The following is a 19,208-nucleotide window of genomic DNA, read 5'->3' on the forward strand; positions in this document are numbered from 1 at the left end:
TTAAAATTTAATGTAATATACTCACATCATCCTTGAATATGTGTCGTGAAGAGTTATGTACATTTTGAGCGACTGCCAAAGTGAACCTTCTCCGATGGTCACTCAAACAGTTTTTATATTGGGAAAATGTACGTTCAACATCACACGATGTAATAGGAGCATATTTAAAGAACGGAAAGTCACTACTTTTTAGTACACCAATTTCAGACGTCTTGTCGTGACCTGATAGTACATCATTTATAATACGAAGTTGTAAATAGGCAGAATTTTAGCAATAATGTTTCTCAACTTACATTTCACTTTTCCTGAAATTAGTTAATTGTTATTTTGGATAACGGTTTGTGATACTTTATACACTATATTAAGGGCTTCTGAGAGTTGTAGTTTAGACGATTCTAATAGGATGATGCTTTTGGACACGATTTTAAAATTAGAATCAATGAACAGAGTATCTTCCAATAGCTGTTCAGAAGGCAATGATTTTACAGCTGCAACAGTGGAACTGTCTGTGCTATCCAATGCATCAATTACCTCCATTATTTTGCCGTAATATTCTGCATAATAATTAACAGCATCCAACCACGTTTTCCAACGGGTCAAGACTGGCTGCGGGGGTAAGGGTATTCCAGGAGAAAATATTATTTGGAATAGCAACACTCTCATTGTGGCATGTTTGATTGAATTTTTGTCTGCACTGAACAAATGTTAAGCTTTGACTGTTTCAACCACAGTAATGCAAAAACAAGTGCTTACATAAGTATACATTAGCTGTAGCTGCTCTGTCTATTTGGACCGGTCACAACTCAATTCAATTCAACGAAGTCTAGTGATCACAAAGAAAGGCTAGAAACACTCACTTCTTGACAATATGAAAACATGTGCTCGATTGAATAACATTATAGCCAATGGCTAACTACTGTTGGCGTCACTGCTGTGTGGTGGTTAACTGCCAACTGGATCATTTCGTAATATAAACATATCAAAATGAATAATTTAAAAAATAACAAAGTACTAAAGACTAGTTCTAGGTTTAAATAATACAAATGTATTAAGTTAAATACTAGTACATATAGTATGAAAATCAAATGAAAGAAACAAACTATAGGTATCAAAATGATTTGAATGTTACCCCAGTCTTCTGAGCAAGACAGAGGAAAATAAGTAATATCAATCAAAAGACTAGCATATTTATGAATTGAGACTTGAGCAAGTCAAGAACTGACCCACTCCATGCTAGTCATATCGTCATCATCATCAATCATCATTGATACAGATATTATTATTGCTGTGAGTATTTTTTACCAATGAATATTAACAATTACATATCGCTGGCTCAATATTACAAGGTTCTATGTCTATATCAGAAATATTACTACATACACCCTTGTAACATTTAGCCAGCGATATGTTGTCAGAAAAAGAAAAAGAAAAAACAATTTTATACTACAAAATTAAATGTACACTTAGCGGCAAAAAGAATGGGCCGACTCTTGGTTGATAGAAATGCTAAGTTCTATCGCGCGGTTCACTCGTGTAAACGTAACCCAGTGCAAGGCATTGCTGTGGTGTCTCTTCATTGAAAGTCGTCCGTCTATAATGTAATAAACCTTACGAGCAGTGTGTGGCCCAGTGGTAAGAAGTCTGACATCCATACCAGAGGTTGTGAGTTCGCCTCCTGGTATGGTAAAATTATTTTTTTTTTTATTTTAACTTTTACTTAATTTATTAGTTTAAATGTGAAATGGCATTTGTTAACATACTTCGTTATGCCTGCCTGGTAAAAATATTATTGCCCATCACCTGTGGGCTTAATAGGTGAGACCTGGTCTGTATAAACAAAAATACTTGTTTCACATCCTAAAAAATCGGACGCATATCAAACACAAATAAATAATTAAGTTAACAAAAACAAACAATTTGTTAATATATTAACAAAACAAGGCTGTGTTGGGGACTAGTATCTCGTCCACAAACCACCTGCGTCAACATCTGCCCTCATTCTGCGTGGTATGGAGTCCACAAGATTATGGAACAGGTCTAAATTCTTGGCCATCTTCTCCCTTGCATCTACAACTCCGTCCCACAATTCCTCAGGTGTCTGAATGGGTGGTTCTTCTGCCCAATTAGAGTGTAGGATCCTTTTGACTGCAGCCCACAAATTTTGAAACGGATTCATATCTGGTGAATTTGGAGGCCAGTCGACTGGGTCGACATCACGCCTCCTCGTAAACCATCTTTGAATCCGGTTGGCGGTGTGTATCGGATGATTATCCTGCTGGAAGAAAAGTGTTCCTTCTGGATATCGTTTTCGGGTGGAAGGGATCATTACATTTGCCAAAATGTGTTTATAGACTTCTGCCGTAAACAGACCGTGGATGCGTTCCAGAAGTCCTGCCCCATTATATGACATCCACCCCCAACATGCGACCCTCACGAAAAGCGTATCGGTGGTCATTCATACAATAAACTAGGGCAGTACTGTCATTGCTATTGGAGAAAATTACCTCGTAGGAGAAAATGACATTTCTCCAATCAAAGTCCTGTCGGAGAATAGCATACACAGAATGTTACTGGAGACAATTACCTGGTCGGAGAAAATGACATTTCTCCAATCGAAGTCCTGTCAGAGAGTAGCATACACAGAATAACCTTTGCGAACCAGAGCAATGAGTTATTGTTTCTGTGCGATCTTCAAGCGTAATGACGAGACAAAACGTTATATTAACAGATAGCAGTATTGCTTGAAAGAGAGAGGGAGGTTTATTATTTATTAGAGTTTGGCCATATATTGCCACATAATTATAGCTTTGCGAGACACATATGATGGCAAATTTGTAACAACAAAAAAAGAAGACTGAGGGAGATTCGAACCTTGAGCTACTACTACTAACTTGTTCAATATACCAATGCCGTAACAACTTACGCTACTGCAACTGTTTATATCGGTTCGGCATAATACATGGTTTTTCTGTTCATATTCGCTCCTGTTGATTTTGTATTTATCAATTTTATTATTATTTCACTCTTCAAGGGCCCTGATGTATCTAGAATCAACCCGCCATTCGATTTTATTACATATTTTAGCCTCTTAAACAAAATACAGCAAATTTAAATGGTTTAATTATGTGTTACCTAGTGAACTACGGCGTTGACGAGACGAGCATGCGCAATGTTATGTCTCTGGAACTTAGAAATTGTCGGCTGGCCCATTCTTTTTGCCGCTAAGTGTACATTAATATACATTATTTCTAAACAGTAGCTATTCTTACCATTTGTAATTGAGTGAGGGATTTCTTCATCCAGGTAATTTTGTGTTCTGGCCATGTCACAGTGATAAAGTAGTATGCATACATGATGGCATGGACTATAGTGTTTAAAAATCCGATAAAAGTAGCATGACCACCTGAAACATGGTTCAAAGAGAAATAAATGCACAATGCAGGATTCTTTTGGAATGCTGATAACAAACCTGTGCGTTATACAATTGGACTGCTGTGAACCATCGGCTAAAGATACATAGGAAAAATAAAGGAGTGAATGTAGTATACACTGATTTGCAGTCCTGGAAAAAACTTTTGACAGAGTGGATTAGAAAAAAATTATATGGATCTTGAAGAAAATTGGTGTGAATTGGGAAGAGGGAGGCTATTATGTAATCTTTATATAAAACATCGAGTCAAAGTCAGGACAGAAGAAATGTCTGAAGAAAGTAGAATATGGAGAGGGGTACGACAATAATGCCCTTTATCACCTTCCCTGTTCAACATTCGGCTGACAGGATGTAGAACTTGCTCAAAGAAGATAAAAGGAAGTATGAAAGTCAAAAAGAAAAGGAAAGAGAGAAGGATAAAGATGACAGGAAAAAATTAGAAGAAAAGTAAGAGAATCGAGTAGTGCATTAAAAGGAAACAAATGTAAAGTAACTGAAAAGAAAATAAAATACCAGCAAAACCTTAACGATAATATTGAAAATGAACAAAAACAAGTCCGTTGTTGTTCAGACTTAGGACTCTGCAGCCACTTATAAGGTAGAGTTAAGATAGTTTTCTTTTACATTCTGAAGGAAAATTTGCTGTTGTAAACAAGTTTATACTGGAATGTACGAGTATACCTAATACTGGCAGAAGAGAGGGCCAAGCAAGTATATTCGCTTATTAACTTAGATGATAGTTGTTAGATTTATGCTCAAGATCATATCAATCGGCAAGCCACTGGTATCGAAGATGTCTGTGAACATTCTAAAACTGGTAAGAGGAGAGTTTACTACAAAATCGTCACATGACTGTTACTGTCAAAGAAGCATACAGTGTGTTGGAAACAGAACACCCATCAGACAAAATAAATGTATTAAAATTCTATTAACTTCGACCAAAGGATACCCTTATGTCAAATGAAATGCCACACAGTGTGTAAATTTCACACAAATTTTAGCTTCTTTGTAGTTGCCATCAACACGAAAGCCCAGTATTTTGCTTCTAATAGTATAGAACTTTTAGAGATCATCTGCTTTGATTTATAAAATGAACAGTGCATGACTAACCTGACTGCAGTGAAAGCATTATTTCAAGGGGAACTTAATCATTGGTTTTACATATCTATCGGAACTAGTGAAATATAACGTATTTAACCCCTATGCTGACTCTGATAGACAGTGAGTGTGAAAATGACGATTGCAGAAAACTACAAGAATATAGTACAGGAACAACAGCATCAGCAATGCATGAAATTAATTAAGAATCAGTTGTGCTAGTGAAATTTATTAGTAAGGCTAGAAAAACTGTATATCAAATCATAAGTATGCAGCCATCTGCAAAATTAATGTAGATGAGAATGGTGATGTGAAAATAATGTGCATGCGAACAGTTGTTGAATCAGGGAAACTTTTCTGAAATGATTAATTTCATGTATCACATATATACATGGACAAATATTATGTGTGTGTCCTTTTCTAACCAATAATGAAATATCTGTGTTAGAAATTGTATTTTCTATGATTTCAGTGAACCTCTGGGCATATGTATGGAAGGATTTATAAGAGAGATATAAATTGAATAATTCACAGTGGGAGGCAAATGCTAATTGGGATTTCCCAGTCTCTGATCAGGTAAAAAATCCTGATATATCTGATATTTAACACTTGCGGTCAATTTCGGTGAAGTCCAGAGGACCTAATTAGTCAAATCCATTCTCCTCACCTCCATGCTGGGGCCCCCTGGGATCTTTTTAAGATGCGAAAGAGAGAGTGGTGTGCGGAAAACAACAGGAAGCTATCGCATTTATATTTCCCAAGAAAAACTACAAACCTGGCATGATGAGTCTTTCCACGGTAAAAGATTCCGGAAGTAAACTATCCCCCCATTCGGATGTTTTTATTTTAGTAGGTTATTGTGCGACACTTTATCAACATCTTAGGTTATTTAGCGTCTGAATGAGATGAAGGTGACAATGCCAGTGAAATGAGTCTGGGGTCCAGCACCGAAAGTTACCCAGCATTTGCTTATATTGGGTTGAGGGAAAACCCCGGAAAAAACCTCAATCAGGTAACTTGCCCTGACCGGAAATCGAACCCGGGCCACCTGGTTTCACAGCCAGACGTGCTAACCATTACTCCACAGGTGTGGATGCCCCATTCGGATGTCCAGCAGGGGGATGCTGGGGAAGGACACATTATGAAGCAACCCAACAGAGAGAAGAAAAGAAGATTGAGGATTGGAATGTGGAATGTATGGACTCTTCTGCAAGCAGGTAGGTTGGAAAACTTAAAGGAAGAAATGAGAAGAAACAAAATAGATGTGATGGGAATACCAGAAGTGAGGTGGGAAAATAGTGATGAGTTGGTGAGTGATGAATTTAGGTTGTTTTATTCAAATGGTGAGTGCAAAGGAAGTCATGGTGTTGGTGTATTACTGGGACCATGTGTGAAAGATAAAGTGATATCAGTGAGTTATGTAGATGACTGGATAATAATGGTGAGACTAAAAGGGAAGACGATGAACTTACTGCTAGTGCAAGTTTATATGCCACATAGTGGATTAGCAGACGAGGAAGTGGAAGAAAGCTGTGACAAGATAGAAGAGATAGTTGAGAAGGAGAAGGAAGGAGCATGCGTAATCCTAATGGGCGAAGGACAAGATGGAAGAACAGTTGGAAAATATGGATTGGGGAAAAAAATTATAGAGGAGAATATTTGTTGAATTTCTCTAAAAGAAATGCAATGATTGTTGGAAATACATTATTCCAACAACATAAACGAAGAAGATACACATGGACATGCCCAAGGGAAGAAAGGAGATATCAGATAACTATATACTGGTACAGAAAAGATTCCGAAATTGCTTAAAAAATGCAAGGACTCTACCAGGAGTGGATATTAACTCAGATCATGTCCTGCTGATATAGGCGAAGTAGATATTCGTTTGAAGATGATAAGAGGAAGACAGGTGACGAAAATGAACATGGAAAAACTGAAGAACGAAGAGGACAGAAGGAAATTTAAAGCAAATTTTCAAGAGAAAGTCGCTGCATTAGAATCCACACCTGAGAATAGTAATGAGTACTGGACTCATTTAAAAAGTTGTATACAGATAACAGGATATACAGAAGGTGTGAGAATTAAGAAACCTTGGGTCACAAGGAAAATGTTGGAGAAATGGAGAAGAGGAGAAAATGGAAAAAACATCAAGAGGTAGAAGAAACTACAGGAAACTAAACAACGAACTAAGAAGAGAAACTGATAAAGCAAAAGAAGACTGGATGAAAGAGAAATGTGAAGAAGTAGAGGATCTAAAGAGAAAAGGAAGATCTGATTTAATGTACTGTGAAGTAAAATGTTTGGACTTCACAAATAAGAAAATAAACTCCATGTGGTTGATAGAGGACGAAAATGGAAATGAAATAACAGATAAACAAGGAATACTAAACAGATGGATGAAATATGAAGAAGAGTTATATGAGACAAGGAATCGTCCAGATGACTTATATGTAGAAGACGAAGAAGCCATATCAAAAGACAAAAAAGGATTTTCTATTTTAAGCGAAGAAGTTGAACTAGCGCTTAAGGAAATGAAGAATGGGAAAGCAACAGGAGTTGATGGAATCCCCATTGAATTAGTGAAATGCCTGGGTGAAGAAAAGAAGCAAATTCTATCATTATGCAACGAAATACATGAGAAAGGCGAATGGTCTGAAGATTTTACGGAGACAGTGTTGATTCCAATACCGAAGAAAAGGAAATATAAGGAGTTCAGGACTATCAGTCTAATATTACATGAGCAAAGATTCTCATGCGAATACTGAATCGATGTTTATATTCTAAGATGAAAGAACAGTTGGAAGAAGAGCAGTTTGGCTTCAGGAAGGAAAAAAAGTACGAGAGATGCAATTGGACTACTAAAAACAATCGGCGAAAGATACCTAGAGAAGAATAAAGAAATGTATGTAATATTTGTGGACCTAGAAAAGGCTTTTGACAGAGTGGATTGAAATAAACTGATGGGAATCCTAAAGAAAATTGGTGTGGATTGGAAAGAGAGAAGACTGTTCAATAATCTTTATATGAAACGAGTGAAAGAAAGTAAGGATAGGAGAAGAAATGTCAGAAGGAAGTGAAATTGGGAGAGGAGTACGTCAAGGATGTCCTTTATCACCTACCCTCTTCAATATATATTTGGAGGATTTAGTAAAGAACTATTTTCAGAACATGAGAGGAGTGATAGTAGGAGGAAGAATAAAGTGCATAAGATTTGCTGATGATATGACATTGTTAGCAGAAGAGGAAATGATACTAAAGGATATGCTACTGGAACTAAATGACAGCTGTGAGCAGTATGGGTTGAAGATAAATGCAATAAGACGAAGAACATGGTCCAAGTATCACATTGAAAGTATGAGTACAGTTATTTACTTTAATATTAGTAACAGAAATGTGTATTTTCTACAGTGAATTAAAGTTCATAAATTGTTAATAAATGCAAGAGTCCATTTTTGTTTTATAATAATAATAATAATAATAATAATAATAATAATAATAATAATTTATTTATTTATTATTTATTATTAATATTTGTGTGCTGAACAACAGCCAGAGGCCAATTACAGTTCGGCACAATACACAAACAGAAGATACAAAGGTGCAAAAATAAATTAATAATATCTTAAATCAAGAAAAACATACAAAAATAAAATTGAGAACAAGGGCAGTAAATACTAAAAAACGAAACTATACTTTAAAAAGATCTAAATTGTGCCCACGCGAATTGGCATATTTTATGCATCTACAGACTGGAGAAAATGATTTAGAATTTCTGTTGTAAATTTTTTTTTTGAAATCTTAAACTCTTTGCAGGAATACGAAGGCTGATATTGTTTATGATAGACTCACAATCAATATCACCCTTGATAACTTTGCAAAAAAATTGATAATCAAGATTTTGGCGTCTAGAATAATAATAATAATAATAATAATAATAATAATAATAATAACAACAACAACAACAGTAATAGTAAATTTGATTACATTAACTTACGTAATTAATTAGGAGAGTCACATCATATATATTTTTAGAGGATTAACATTTTGGTGTGCCGTGTTGAGTCTAGGCCTATCTAGGGTATGCCATGAGTAGAAAAATGTTGCAGAACACTGCTGTAAGGGGTAGTGTGGTAGTGTTTCACAGCTAAATCTTTGCAACTCGTCCCTTGTAGATCTGACAGTGTGAGCTCGAACATTGCCACGAGTAAAATTCCTTTTCTTATCAAAAAGTTTAGCCGTTTATTCTTTATACTTTTCTAAGATGTCCAAGAATGTCTGTATAGTTCTGGGAATTGATCATTTGTTCAAGCTTTAGAAATTACACTAGCAATGGACCTAAACATTCGTAAAAAATAATAACATGACTTTCCCTGCATTTCCTTGCAACTTGAGCTTTTTTGGGCGAGGAGATCCATTGTGTTTCTATTCCATGCTAGACCAATGGGAGTGTGGCTCAAAATTATGGCATCAGGACTTGTCACTTGTCACAATGCGATGCAATAACTGAACATCTTCGTCCTGTTATCATCAGAAGGGTAGATTCTCTCACGTTTAGCTTTCTGCTCTGCATGGTATTCACTAGAGCTAAATGCCACACTACAGCTGGATTAAGACACAGTACGAATTATGGACCAAGACTATACAATTCAGAATTGAAAAATAATCCAGACCTAAGCAATTTACACATTCTTAAGTTTAAAAATAAAGTGAAAATGTTTGTATGATATTTGATAAATTTTATTATAATTTTTTTAAGTGTTACTAGCATTATATGGTACTAATTTTTATTGTATTCATCTGATGCATGTACCCTATAAGATAAAACATTGTAATAAATATAAATAGATCATTTTCTTAATTAATAACAGTGTATATCTCCAATAAATGATTCCTTAGCATCGCCACAGATACACTTGCTTGTACTTGTCACTATATCTTGTCACTAGAAAGTTATTGAAATTTATATTTTCCCCGCCATTCATAAAATATTTTGATATGATACCTCTTGCACAAAAGGAGAGATCTATAACTGAAACTCGATTAATATATTTCAGTATTATTTGTATTTATCCTGGTAATAATGAACAGTTTGACTCGTAGACATTTTGTTTTTTCAGCATTAACTTCTCATGATTTTACGAGAAGATTCGAAGAGAACAGCAGTTACGTAGACTTTCAGCTCCCCACTACTGCCATTAATGCACAACACAATGTCAATATGCCGGTTGCTGTCATCTGCGATACAACGAACTTTTCTGTTGATTTTCGAGTTTGGCATTTTTTCCGGTTATTATATGCTTATTTAAGTTGTGTTAACTCTCGCTAGTGGTTTTATATTTTATTTTATCCGTCTTAGTATTTATTTTATTATTGTAAATATTTTTGTTTTATCACTATTATTATTATTATTATTATTATTATTATTATTAATGAATTATTTTGTATTACAATCTTTGTACCATTTCTGTCACGATTATTCTATTATTATTATTATTATTATTATTATTATTATTATTATTATTATTATTGTTGTTGTTACTATTCTTTATATCATCAGCATTATTATTTGAACCCTGTAAAATTTATGTAGACTACTGGACTGTACCCGAGCACGAGCATTATGCTCATTTCGGGTATCTATTCATATGTATTCAATTCAAATGTAAATTGTAAATAAATTTGAATTTGAATTTGAATTTAATAAAGAGAGGCTAACCGAGAATCACTGATAAACGTTCAGTCGGTCACTTGCTCCGTAGTATAGCAGGCTGACTGCCGCATATCTTGATTCCACAAAAAGCAAAACACCCCAAGATCACGATAGACCGTCTGTCATTTAAATGGTATCACAGACTGTGTTAGTTTGCAGTTAGAAGCTGAACTGTTGAAATGTTAATCATTATCGCGTTTTCGAGGAAAGTGAAAATTTTTGTGGTAAGTTCTTTTCGTGAATATACATTGTTATTCCTGAATATTAGAAATAGTAATGATATATATTCTTAAATAGAAATAATGCACCTACATTTATAGCAATGTATGTTTAATTAATTTCGTTTTTAAATTCTAACATGTTTTGAGGTTGACTTACAAAATCAGCGTGTCACAAATATGAAATACTAGTATCATTAGTATTCCATTTTTTATTCTGGTTTTTTGTTTTGTTACTAGTGTTGGAAACTGTTGGAGGAGGGAAAACCTCATCTGCCAACAAACTTATAAAACAGTGGAATAAAAAGGCAATGCAAGAAACCATAAAAAAGCTCGAGAAAAGACATGAGAGACGATTAATCCAGATTCAGTATTTCGGTTGGGAAAAACACCGTCTAATGAAGATGCCGAATGCTTGTTCTGTGCTTTCCTTTATAGAGGCCATTTTGACATTGCAATTCTGTTAATCTTATACTTGTTAAGAGTATTTCATATATACCTCCATTTTTAAGTAGGAAATATATTAGATTTTGAGGAAATTATTTTTTTTAATAACATCTTACGAACTTCGAAGTCTGGTGTACCATTCACAAGGACTTTCAGCAATAAACAGGACGATACTTTACATTCAGTATTCAAAACATGTAGGTTCCAAAACGAAAAAATAAAATGGTATTCCATATTTGTACCTCTTCCTCTATCTCCTCCATAAAAAAAAAGAGTATAACATTTTATGCTTAAAATTTCATCTGTTAAAATAATAGTACAATAATCATTATTAAACTTTGTGTATAAAATTGCCAACAGTCTCACACACGGACAGAAATGTATGTTCTGTAATAATGGCAAGGACCATTTCCTCAATAGGCAGCTTCCTTTCGTGCCACTGAGTTCAGCATTACCTTAATTGAAATATGAAACATGTTGATCACTGTCATGAAAAATTCACAGCCCTTTTCACATTTTCCAATATGTTAAATTCCATATTTTACTCTAGCCTATAGCTCACCTGGATAATATTTTGTTATAATCCACGAACCAAAGAAGATTCCGCCATGGTGATACACATGAAGGAAGCTAATCTGTTGATCCTTCTTCCTTAATACTATAAACACCTGAAAGTTAAGAAAACATCTGTAGGGTCTAATGATTTCTCAGAGACAGTTCCGGTCACAAACCATAGCAGTTGATGAGCTAAGTATACAGTACTTCACAGGGTGCGAATTAATGGGGGGGGGGACAGGGGGATTTCCCCTCCTGTTGGAAAGTTATCCCTCTCTCATAAATTCATATTAACATCCCTGCCAGGGATAACTTCTACCCCCCCTCACAAAATATAACTGTTTTAATATAAGTATACTTTATAAAGTATTAAGTACTGGTAAGCAAAAAAATTATATTAATATATTAACATCACCGGCAAGCTGACAACAATCAATAAATTAAGAATTGATATGATATATGAATCCTCTAGATTCAAAACCTCCTAAAGACTATTTTATTGAGAATTGAGTTATGCCCACATATTGCTTGCTAAGAATGAATTCTAATGATTAATATAGTTTCAATTAAAAAGCCACTAAATTTGAAGCAAAAGGTTTGTTAAAGTCACTGTTATGTTGAAAATGCCCTCTATTTTACACCAGTTACTCTCAAAATCCTTTAATTTGTGAAAGTGGATATAGGGAATTTTGAATCTATAGGATTCATATATTTGATGTAAACATTTACATCCATCGCAAACGTCTGGATTTAATGTTCCTAATTATGTCCAGTGAAGAATACAATGCGTGCAGTTCTGCATTGTGTAACTTTCTCCATTCTCCTGTAACTTCATCCCTCTTAGCCCTAAATATTTTCCTAAGCACCTTATTCTCAAACACCTTAACCTATGTTCCTCTCTCAGAGTGAGAGTCCAAGTTTCACAACCATACAGAACAACTGGTAATATAACTGTTTTATAAATTCTAACTTTCAGATTTTTTGACAGCAGACTAGATGATAAAAGCTTCTCAACCGAATAATAACACGCATTTCCCATATTTATTCTGCGTTCAATTTCCTCCCGAGTGTCATTTATATTTGTTACTGTTGCTCCAAGATATTTGATAAGGATATACAAGAGTTTTAAAATAACAATACAATACATTTCCATTGCCGCCTCAGATTATAGTGTCGTTCTGTAACTGCTATGTGCAAAATATTAAATTTTTTAGTAGGAAGAAAAATAAATTTATTCATTCCATGGCAGTAGTGCATAGGAGATCGTGAATTCTTACATTTTTACGCAATCAACTCTACTAATTTGGAGTGATTTATTAAAGGATGCATTCAAGACTAATTTAGAAAAATGTTAAACGAATTATATTTGCACTAAATTAGTGGTCTCTGGACCAAAATGATAGCATTTTAATTATTTAAATACAATTTAAATTAAGTAGCATATTAAACGATTTATTCTTCTATCAAACACGAATGTTCCCTGGATCCAATGTTCTATTTTAATTATATAATTAGCCTACTTTACATTTATTTCTAATAAGTGCAGCGGAGCGCACGGGTACAGCTAGTATTATAATAAATATAAATCAGTATTGCTAGATCACTACACTCCAATTGGAAGGTAGATAGAAGAGGAAAGTTCTAGACCATAAAATTCGTAAAGCGGAGGGAATGAAAGGATGATGGCGGTCTATGAGACCCCTTCATGTCAGTAAAGGGTTAATACTCGCTTCCTCAATCAGGCCTGGTCTGGAGACAACAATGTAACTGACAGTCGAAACAATTCACACATCAATATGACGCCAATAAAATTAGTTGATTTAAACTGTAATGAACAGACAGCGAAACTTGTTGCCCAATGAAACATGTTTGCTGTTCCTTTACTATAGGTACAATTTTGTTTATTTGCATATGAGTACTCACGGTCGATAGTGAAGAAGAAGAAGAATAGGTAAAGATCACAGATTTTCGCATAATGACTTGAAGTGTAGAATGAACATAGTAATTACTGGTAATGTAGGTGAAACGATAAGCAAATTAATTTATTTTTATGTAATTTATTTATTTCATCATTCTGTGTTCACGTCATGGCGGATTAGATGTGTTCCAGTTCTTAATCAACCATCACCCTCTATATATATATTTTTTTATGACGCTGTATCAACATCTTAAGTTATTTAACATCTGAATGAGATGGTGATAATGCCGGTAGAATGAGTCCAGGATCCGGCACCGAAAGTTACCCTGAATTTGCTCATATTGGGTTGAGGGAAAATCCCAGAAAAAAACCTCAAGCAGGTAACTTGTCCCGACCAGAATCTGAACCCGGGCCACCTGGTTTCGCGGCCAGACGTGCTAACCGTTACTCCAAAGGTGTGGACATCACCCTATATATAATTATTACAAAAAAAAATAATACATATGGAAACCTACAAGTATATACCAAGTTATGGGCAAATTAATTAAGCATTTCTGTTTGGACTTGAAGACTGAAATATTTCAGTGATATTTCAGTGATACAAGAATTATTTAAGCATATCAGTAAACTAGATACTAAGAAACTTGAAAAATACCAGCTACATGATTCATATTCATTGTTAGTAAATTTAAATGAATTATTCAACCCAGAAAATATTGTACAGATAAATGTTGACAATGCTAATGCACTTACAGAAAGGATTAAAACAATGAGTTACTTCAAGGATATACAAAGTACTGATTGCAGTGTAGCATTTCTTACTTTGAAAGAAATAGTTTTGAAACAATCATCCAACACTTCTGATGTTAAAGTTGACGTGATTGAGGCATTACGAGCTTCCATGTTGAACTACCATGAATTTACATCTGCTGTGTTGAAAAGAGTCTGGGTTCCTTGTGCATCTGTTGATGCAGAAAGGCTTTTTTTTTTATTTAAATGTTAGTGACCTTAGGCGCAGAATGAAAGAAAATAATATTGCTATGCTTTCATTTCACAAGTAGAAACAGCAATGTTACATAATATAAATACTGTTTTTTTTTTCTCAGTGTTATAAACTTGTGTTTAATTTTAATATGTAGAATAAATTGATGTATGAAATCTTTTTCATCATTAGTTTGATGTCTGATAAGTAGGCCTAATATAGGGTTATTTTTTTCATGTAAAAATCTCTTTCCAATTTACACGAAATTATTGTGTTTTGCGAAATATAGTATTTTTATCACGAATTTTTTTCGAAATTAATACGAAATTCTGTGGTCTCTAGATCATGATGTAAGTTACTTGTCGCAGTTGATAAAGCGTCGTAAAATAACCAATTAAAAAAATTACTCATAGACTTCAACATAAAGCAAGTAAACAGCGAACAACTAAGGGATAGTAGTTCAACAGGGCACGACCCACGATGCTTTCCATTGTACACAGTAGAGGGACTCTAGAGCACAGTTAACCTGAAACCACTTGCCTCTCTTCCATCGGGCACTAAGTTTCGCTCCGTGGTAATGAATAATAATACGCCATTAAAGAGAAATGGATTTTTTTTAATTAATACCACAGTTTTAAGTATACCTTTTGTAAGCAACATAGTACCTCGAGCAGCAGTATCTTTACTCAAGCGAAAAAAACACCTCTGACCTCTATTCCTTCCCAGCTATTGAACACGTAGCATTGTAAGGGTTGTCCAAACCTTTAAAGTCGTAGCTATCAATTGGTTTTATCATCAACCACGGGAAAACATAGGTACCGGTATCTACATATTGTAACTTTCAGTGATAATTTATTTAATACTCAATATAAATAAAGTACATATGATTTCTGAAATAAATAACTAATATGCATTAGGCCAACTCCTCGACATAAAAAATATGGACAGTTTGCTCGATAAACTTAACACGAATCACAAACATTTCATTCATATGTATTAAGTTAGGTATTAAATGTGTACACATTCACTCTATAACAATATTGGACAAAATATTAATGGAAAATATGAAGATAAACATATGAGCTGTTGAGAGCAAAAGTGGTGTAAAATGGGTAATGAGGTTTAAAGTAAACATTCTGTAAAATACAGCAGAAAGTAGCAATTAATAATCAATTTATTTAAACTATTGGTAGTCAGTGGATAGCATGAAGGACATATTAATTGCTACTTTGCGCTGTATTTTACAGAATTTTTACTTTAAACCTCATTACACAATTTTGACTTACACCACTTCTGCTCTGAACGGCTCATATATATATATATATATATATATATATATATACAACAGCTATACAAGTGTTTCAAAAGTAATGCATAATTACAGTTAAAATTGTATGAGAGGATTTTGGACAAGTCTTGTTCGACCAAGGTGAGTGGAGCCACAGTCGTAATGTGAAATATAGCGATGACACTATACAAATGCTGGAGCAGTACAAGTGGTGCTCTGAGCTGCAGGACTCCACTGGCCTCGGTCGAGTAATAACTCAGGCATGTCAAACCTACTTGTGTGCAGATGGGACCTGGCCCTATCAAGGACTGAGACAGGATGTTCCACCTGTCAGCATCGGATTCACGAGTGCTACTTGGGCCCAAGGCTCATACATACAGGTTGTCTAACTCCCATAAGTGCTGTGTATTCAAGGGATGAGGGTCATATGACATCATGAGCAGTCCTGGGCTGTCTTCACTCCAGCTGGTCTTGACCAACTGACAACCTATTGGGATACTATTCTAACAATAGATTACATGTTTCTGTCACCATACAGTAATAAAATGGAATACAAAAAGAAGATTATTCTTTCCACACAGTGACAAGATATTACTTTTAAGGTAAAAAGAGAGGAGAAAGAACAAAAGGAGAAAAGTTTAAGGAAATACAATATAAAACTTGAACATATTATTTTATTCTACATTTACAGATATCAGAATTACTGTTTTTCTGACATGGTATCTCCAGAAAACCTATTGTATAAGAACAATGCTAATAACATGCAGTATTTGTTGAATGAAAGCAGGTGTCCTAAGTTGCTATTTTATTAAACTTCTTACACTTTTTCCTTCCTTCTTCTAGCACATTACAGACGGATGGGGGTAACAGTTGGGGATTGTAATTCTTCGTTTAGGAATTTATTTTTATGAAGGTTCTCTGACGAATAAATGTCTTTATAACTTCAGTGTGGCCATTGGGATATTTTCGAGATAGAATATTCTGCAAGTTTTTCACCACACCCGCTCCTTTCACAATGTGTTTTCCATGACATTTCTGGAAGCCTTCATCCAATTTTACTGCCTGTGTAAACCATTCAGATGTGGGAATACATAATCCTCGGTATGACAGGTGCTTTGTTCAAGAAAACCTAGCAGTTTCTGGCATTGTACGTACTTTCATCTTCCTCGTTTTCAACCAAATACGGGAAAACTTCTTTCAACTTCTTTGTCATCCAGCTGGCTAAATACGTGGTACAGTCATTAAGTTCTAAGACTTGACGCCTGGAGGGTAGGCTCCCACAAGAATCTGGATGTATCACAAGATGCCGCATAACACGGCGTACATTTAAACAGAACCACATCCTCCCTCAAAATAGTCTCCGTTGGCCGTTATGCACGTTTGCCAACATTGGTATAGCTGCTGGAAGCACCGTTGAAAGATGTTGGCAGGAAGGTCCCGTATGGCTTCTCTTGTGGCAGTCACGACCTCTTCGGAAGAATGAAATCTACGCCCACGTAGGGTTGCTTTCATGCGAGGAAAGAGAAAAAAATCGCATGGTGCGAGATCAGGTGAGTACGGAGGGTGTGGAAGAACTGTCACCTGTTGTCTTGCAAGTTCCTCTTGGACAAGGACAGAGCGATGTGCAGGGGCGATGTCATGTAGCAACAGCCAATTCTTTGTATGCCATAGCTCAGGTCACTTACGGCGAATTGAATCTCGTAAATGGCCAAGGATCTCTTTGTAGTGGGTTTTGTTCACAGTTGCACCTTCTGGGATGAATTCCATGTGAACAATTCCATTTGAATCAAAAAAAAACAGTTCAAGCATCACCTTGCCTTTTGACCTGTCTTGTCGCGATTTTTTCTGTCATGGTGATAACGGTGTTTTCCAGGTGGCGGATTGTCGTTTCGGTTGCGGATCGTAAAGGAAACACCAAGTTTCGTCTCCAGTTATTATCCGGTTGAGAAACGTCGGATCATCGTCAGCACTACTGATGAGGTCACCACAAATCGTCATGCGATCATCACGTTGGTCTTGTGACAGGATTCGTGGCACACTATGCTGGGTAACACGAGACATGTTCAGGTCATCAGACAGAATTTTGTAGCAAGTACCATGGCTGACCCCTACTGTTGCTGCGATATCATCTACCGATTGAGAGCGGTTAGCATGCACCAACGTTGCAACTTCTTGGATTTTGCATTCAGTTCGAATTGTTTGTGGCCAACCAGTACGCACATCTTCCAAACTGTCTCTTCCTTGCAAAAAAACGTCGGTGCCACCTAAACACAATACTGCGACTCACTGCGTCCTCACCGTAAACTTGCTGCATCATTTGAAACGTTTCGGCAGCAGTTTTGCCTAATTTCTGGCAGAACTTGATGTTTGCCCGTTGCTCAAACTGTGACATCTCGGGTTCCGACTTGCGCATTCAAATCACCGTCACAACAAAGACCATAGTTCTGCTTACAGTGCATGCACTCAACTGTCTCTTGTTGGGTCGAGAGACTAACTGACAAGGTATCATACCATGGTGCCACCTATGCGCTATAGTGCACCACAACGCCACTATGCGCTCAGTATTAGAACTTATGACTGTACCACGTATTCTAGGGCATGCATTCCCATGTCACTGACCATTGCTTTCAAGTCTGTGTCGTCTGGTCCTTCTTCGAATCCCTCTAGACGCACCTTATCAGTAGAGATGTTACTCAACTTTGTTTCTTCATTAATGGGAGCACCAATCATACTAATTACTCTGAAAGATATAAACTCGGAATCATCAGTAGAATTATTCGTGTTAGTGTTATCTTGTAATACAAGCATGTTCACTCGGTACAATGCATCGATAGGTGAAGGGTGATCATTCAATACACCTCGTAATCTAATTGCAAAAAAACAGTTTTTGAGACCATCTTGGTTTAGCCGGCTAGTTAAAATAAATTGTATACCCAAAGAACTTTTTAAATCTTCAAACAGGAACTGCAGAACTTTAATTGAAATTATGCAACCCTTTTAGAATAGCTGAACTGTTCTTTTACCGCAACATCTAATGTCGTTCATAGTTTCCAACATTTCATTGAGAATATGATTTTGTTTCTCCAAATCTTTCCCATAAGGTTTGGTTGAAGAATGTCCTAAATTACGTGGGAGGTATGAGTTCATTAAGTCAAACCATTTTTCAACTAATTAAAAAAATATCTGTGTTTGGCAAGTTCAGCATCCTTTCCTGGTAAAAATGTCTTCAGAGATTCGGCTGAAGCACAGGACATTAATTGGTTTGTCTTTCACACAATCTGGCATTGAGTCGTCTCCACTGTTAAGTGTGCCTTGGTTATCTTGTAATAAACTTTTATTTCAGGATCTTCAGAGTCGATTAAGGCCTCTAGAAGAATTTTATTAATGGAAACGTTGCCAGGTAAAACAAATCTCGTGTCTATAAACCAGTTTCGGGTAAGTTTTAGCACATGTGGCACATCTGCAAACACATAAACGTTTTCTGATGAAAGAGATGGGTATGGAAAAAAACGTTTTCTCTGTTGACACATTCAGCTCTCTCCATAGTCTAATGTTGCCT

The 19,208-nt window shown here is 35.6% G+C and overlaps 1 protein-coding gene across 1 annotated transcript in view; it reads right to left on the reverse strand.

Moving 5' to 3' along the window:
* Nucleotides 1-19,208, reverse strand: part of LOC138710590 (very long chain fatty acid elongase 7-like) — a 113,328-nt gene that overhangs the window by 22,127 nt on the left and 71,993 nt on the right. The window contains exons 6-7 of the mRNA XM_069841584.1: nt 11,469-11,574; nt 3,270-3,403 (exon numbers count right to left, since the gene is read on the reverse strand). Of these exons, the coding sequence (XP_069697685.1) occupies nt 3,270-3,403; nt 11,469-11,574 (240 nt within the window). The remainder of the gene's footprint in view (nt 1-3,269; nt 3,404-11,468; nt 11,575-19,208) is intronic.

The sequence above is a fragment of the Periplaneta americana genome, chromosome 12, assembly GCF_040183065.1.
Source record: "Periplaneta americana isolate PAMFEO1 chromosome 12, P.americana_PAMFEO1_priV1, whole genome shotgun sequence".
In the NCBI taxonomy this organism is placed as follows: domain Eukaryota; kingdom Metazoa; phylum Arthropoda; class Insecta; order Blattodea; family Blattidae; genus Periplaneta; species Periplaneta americana.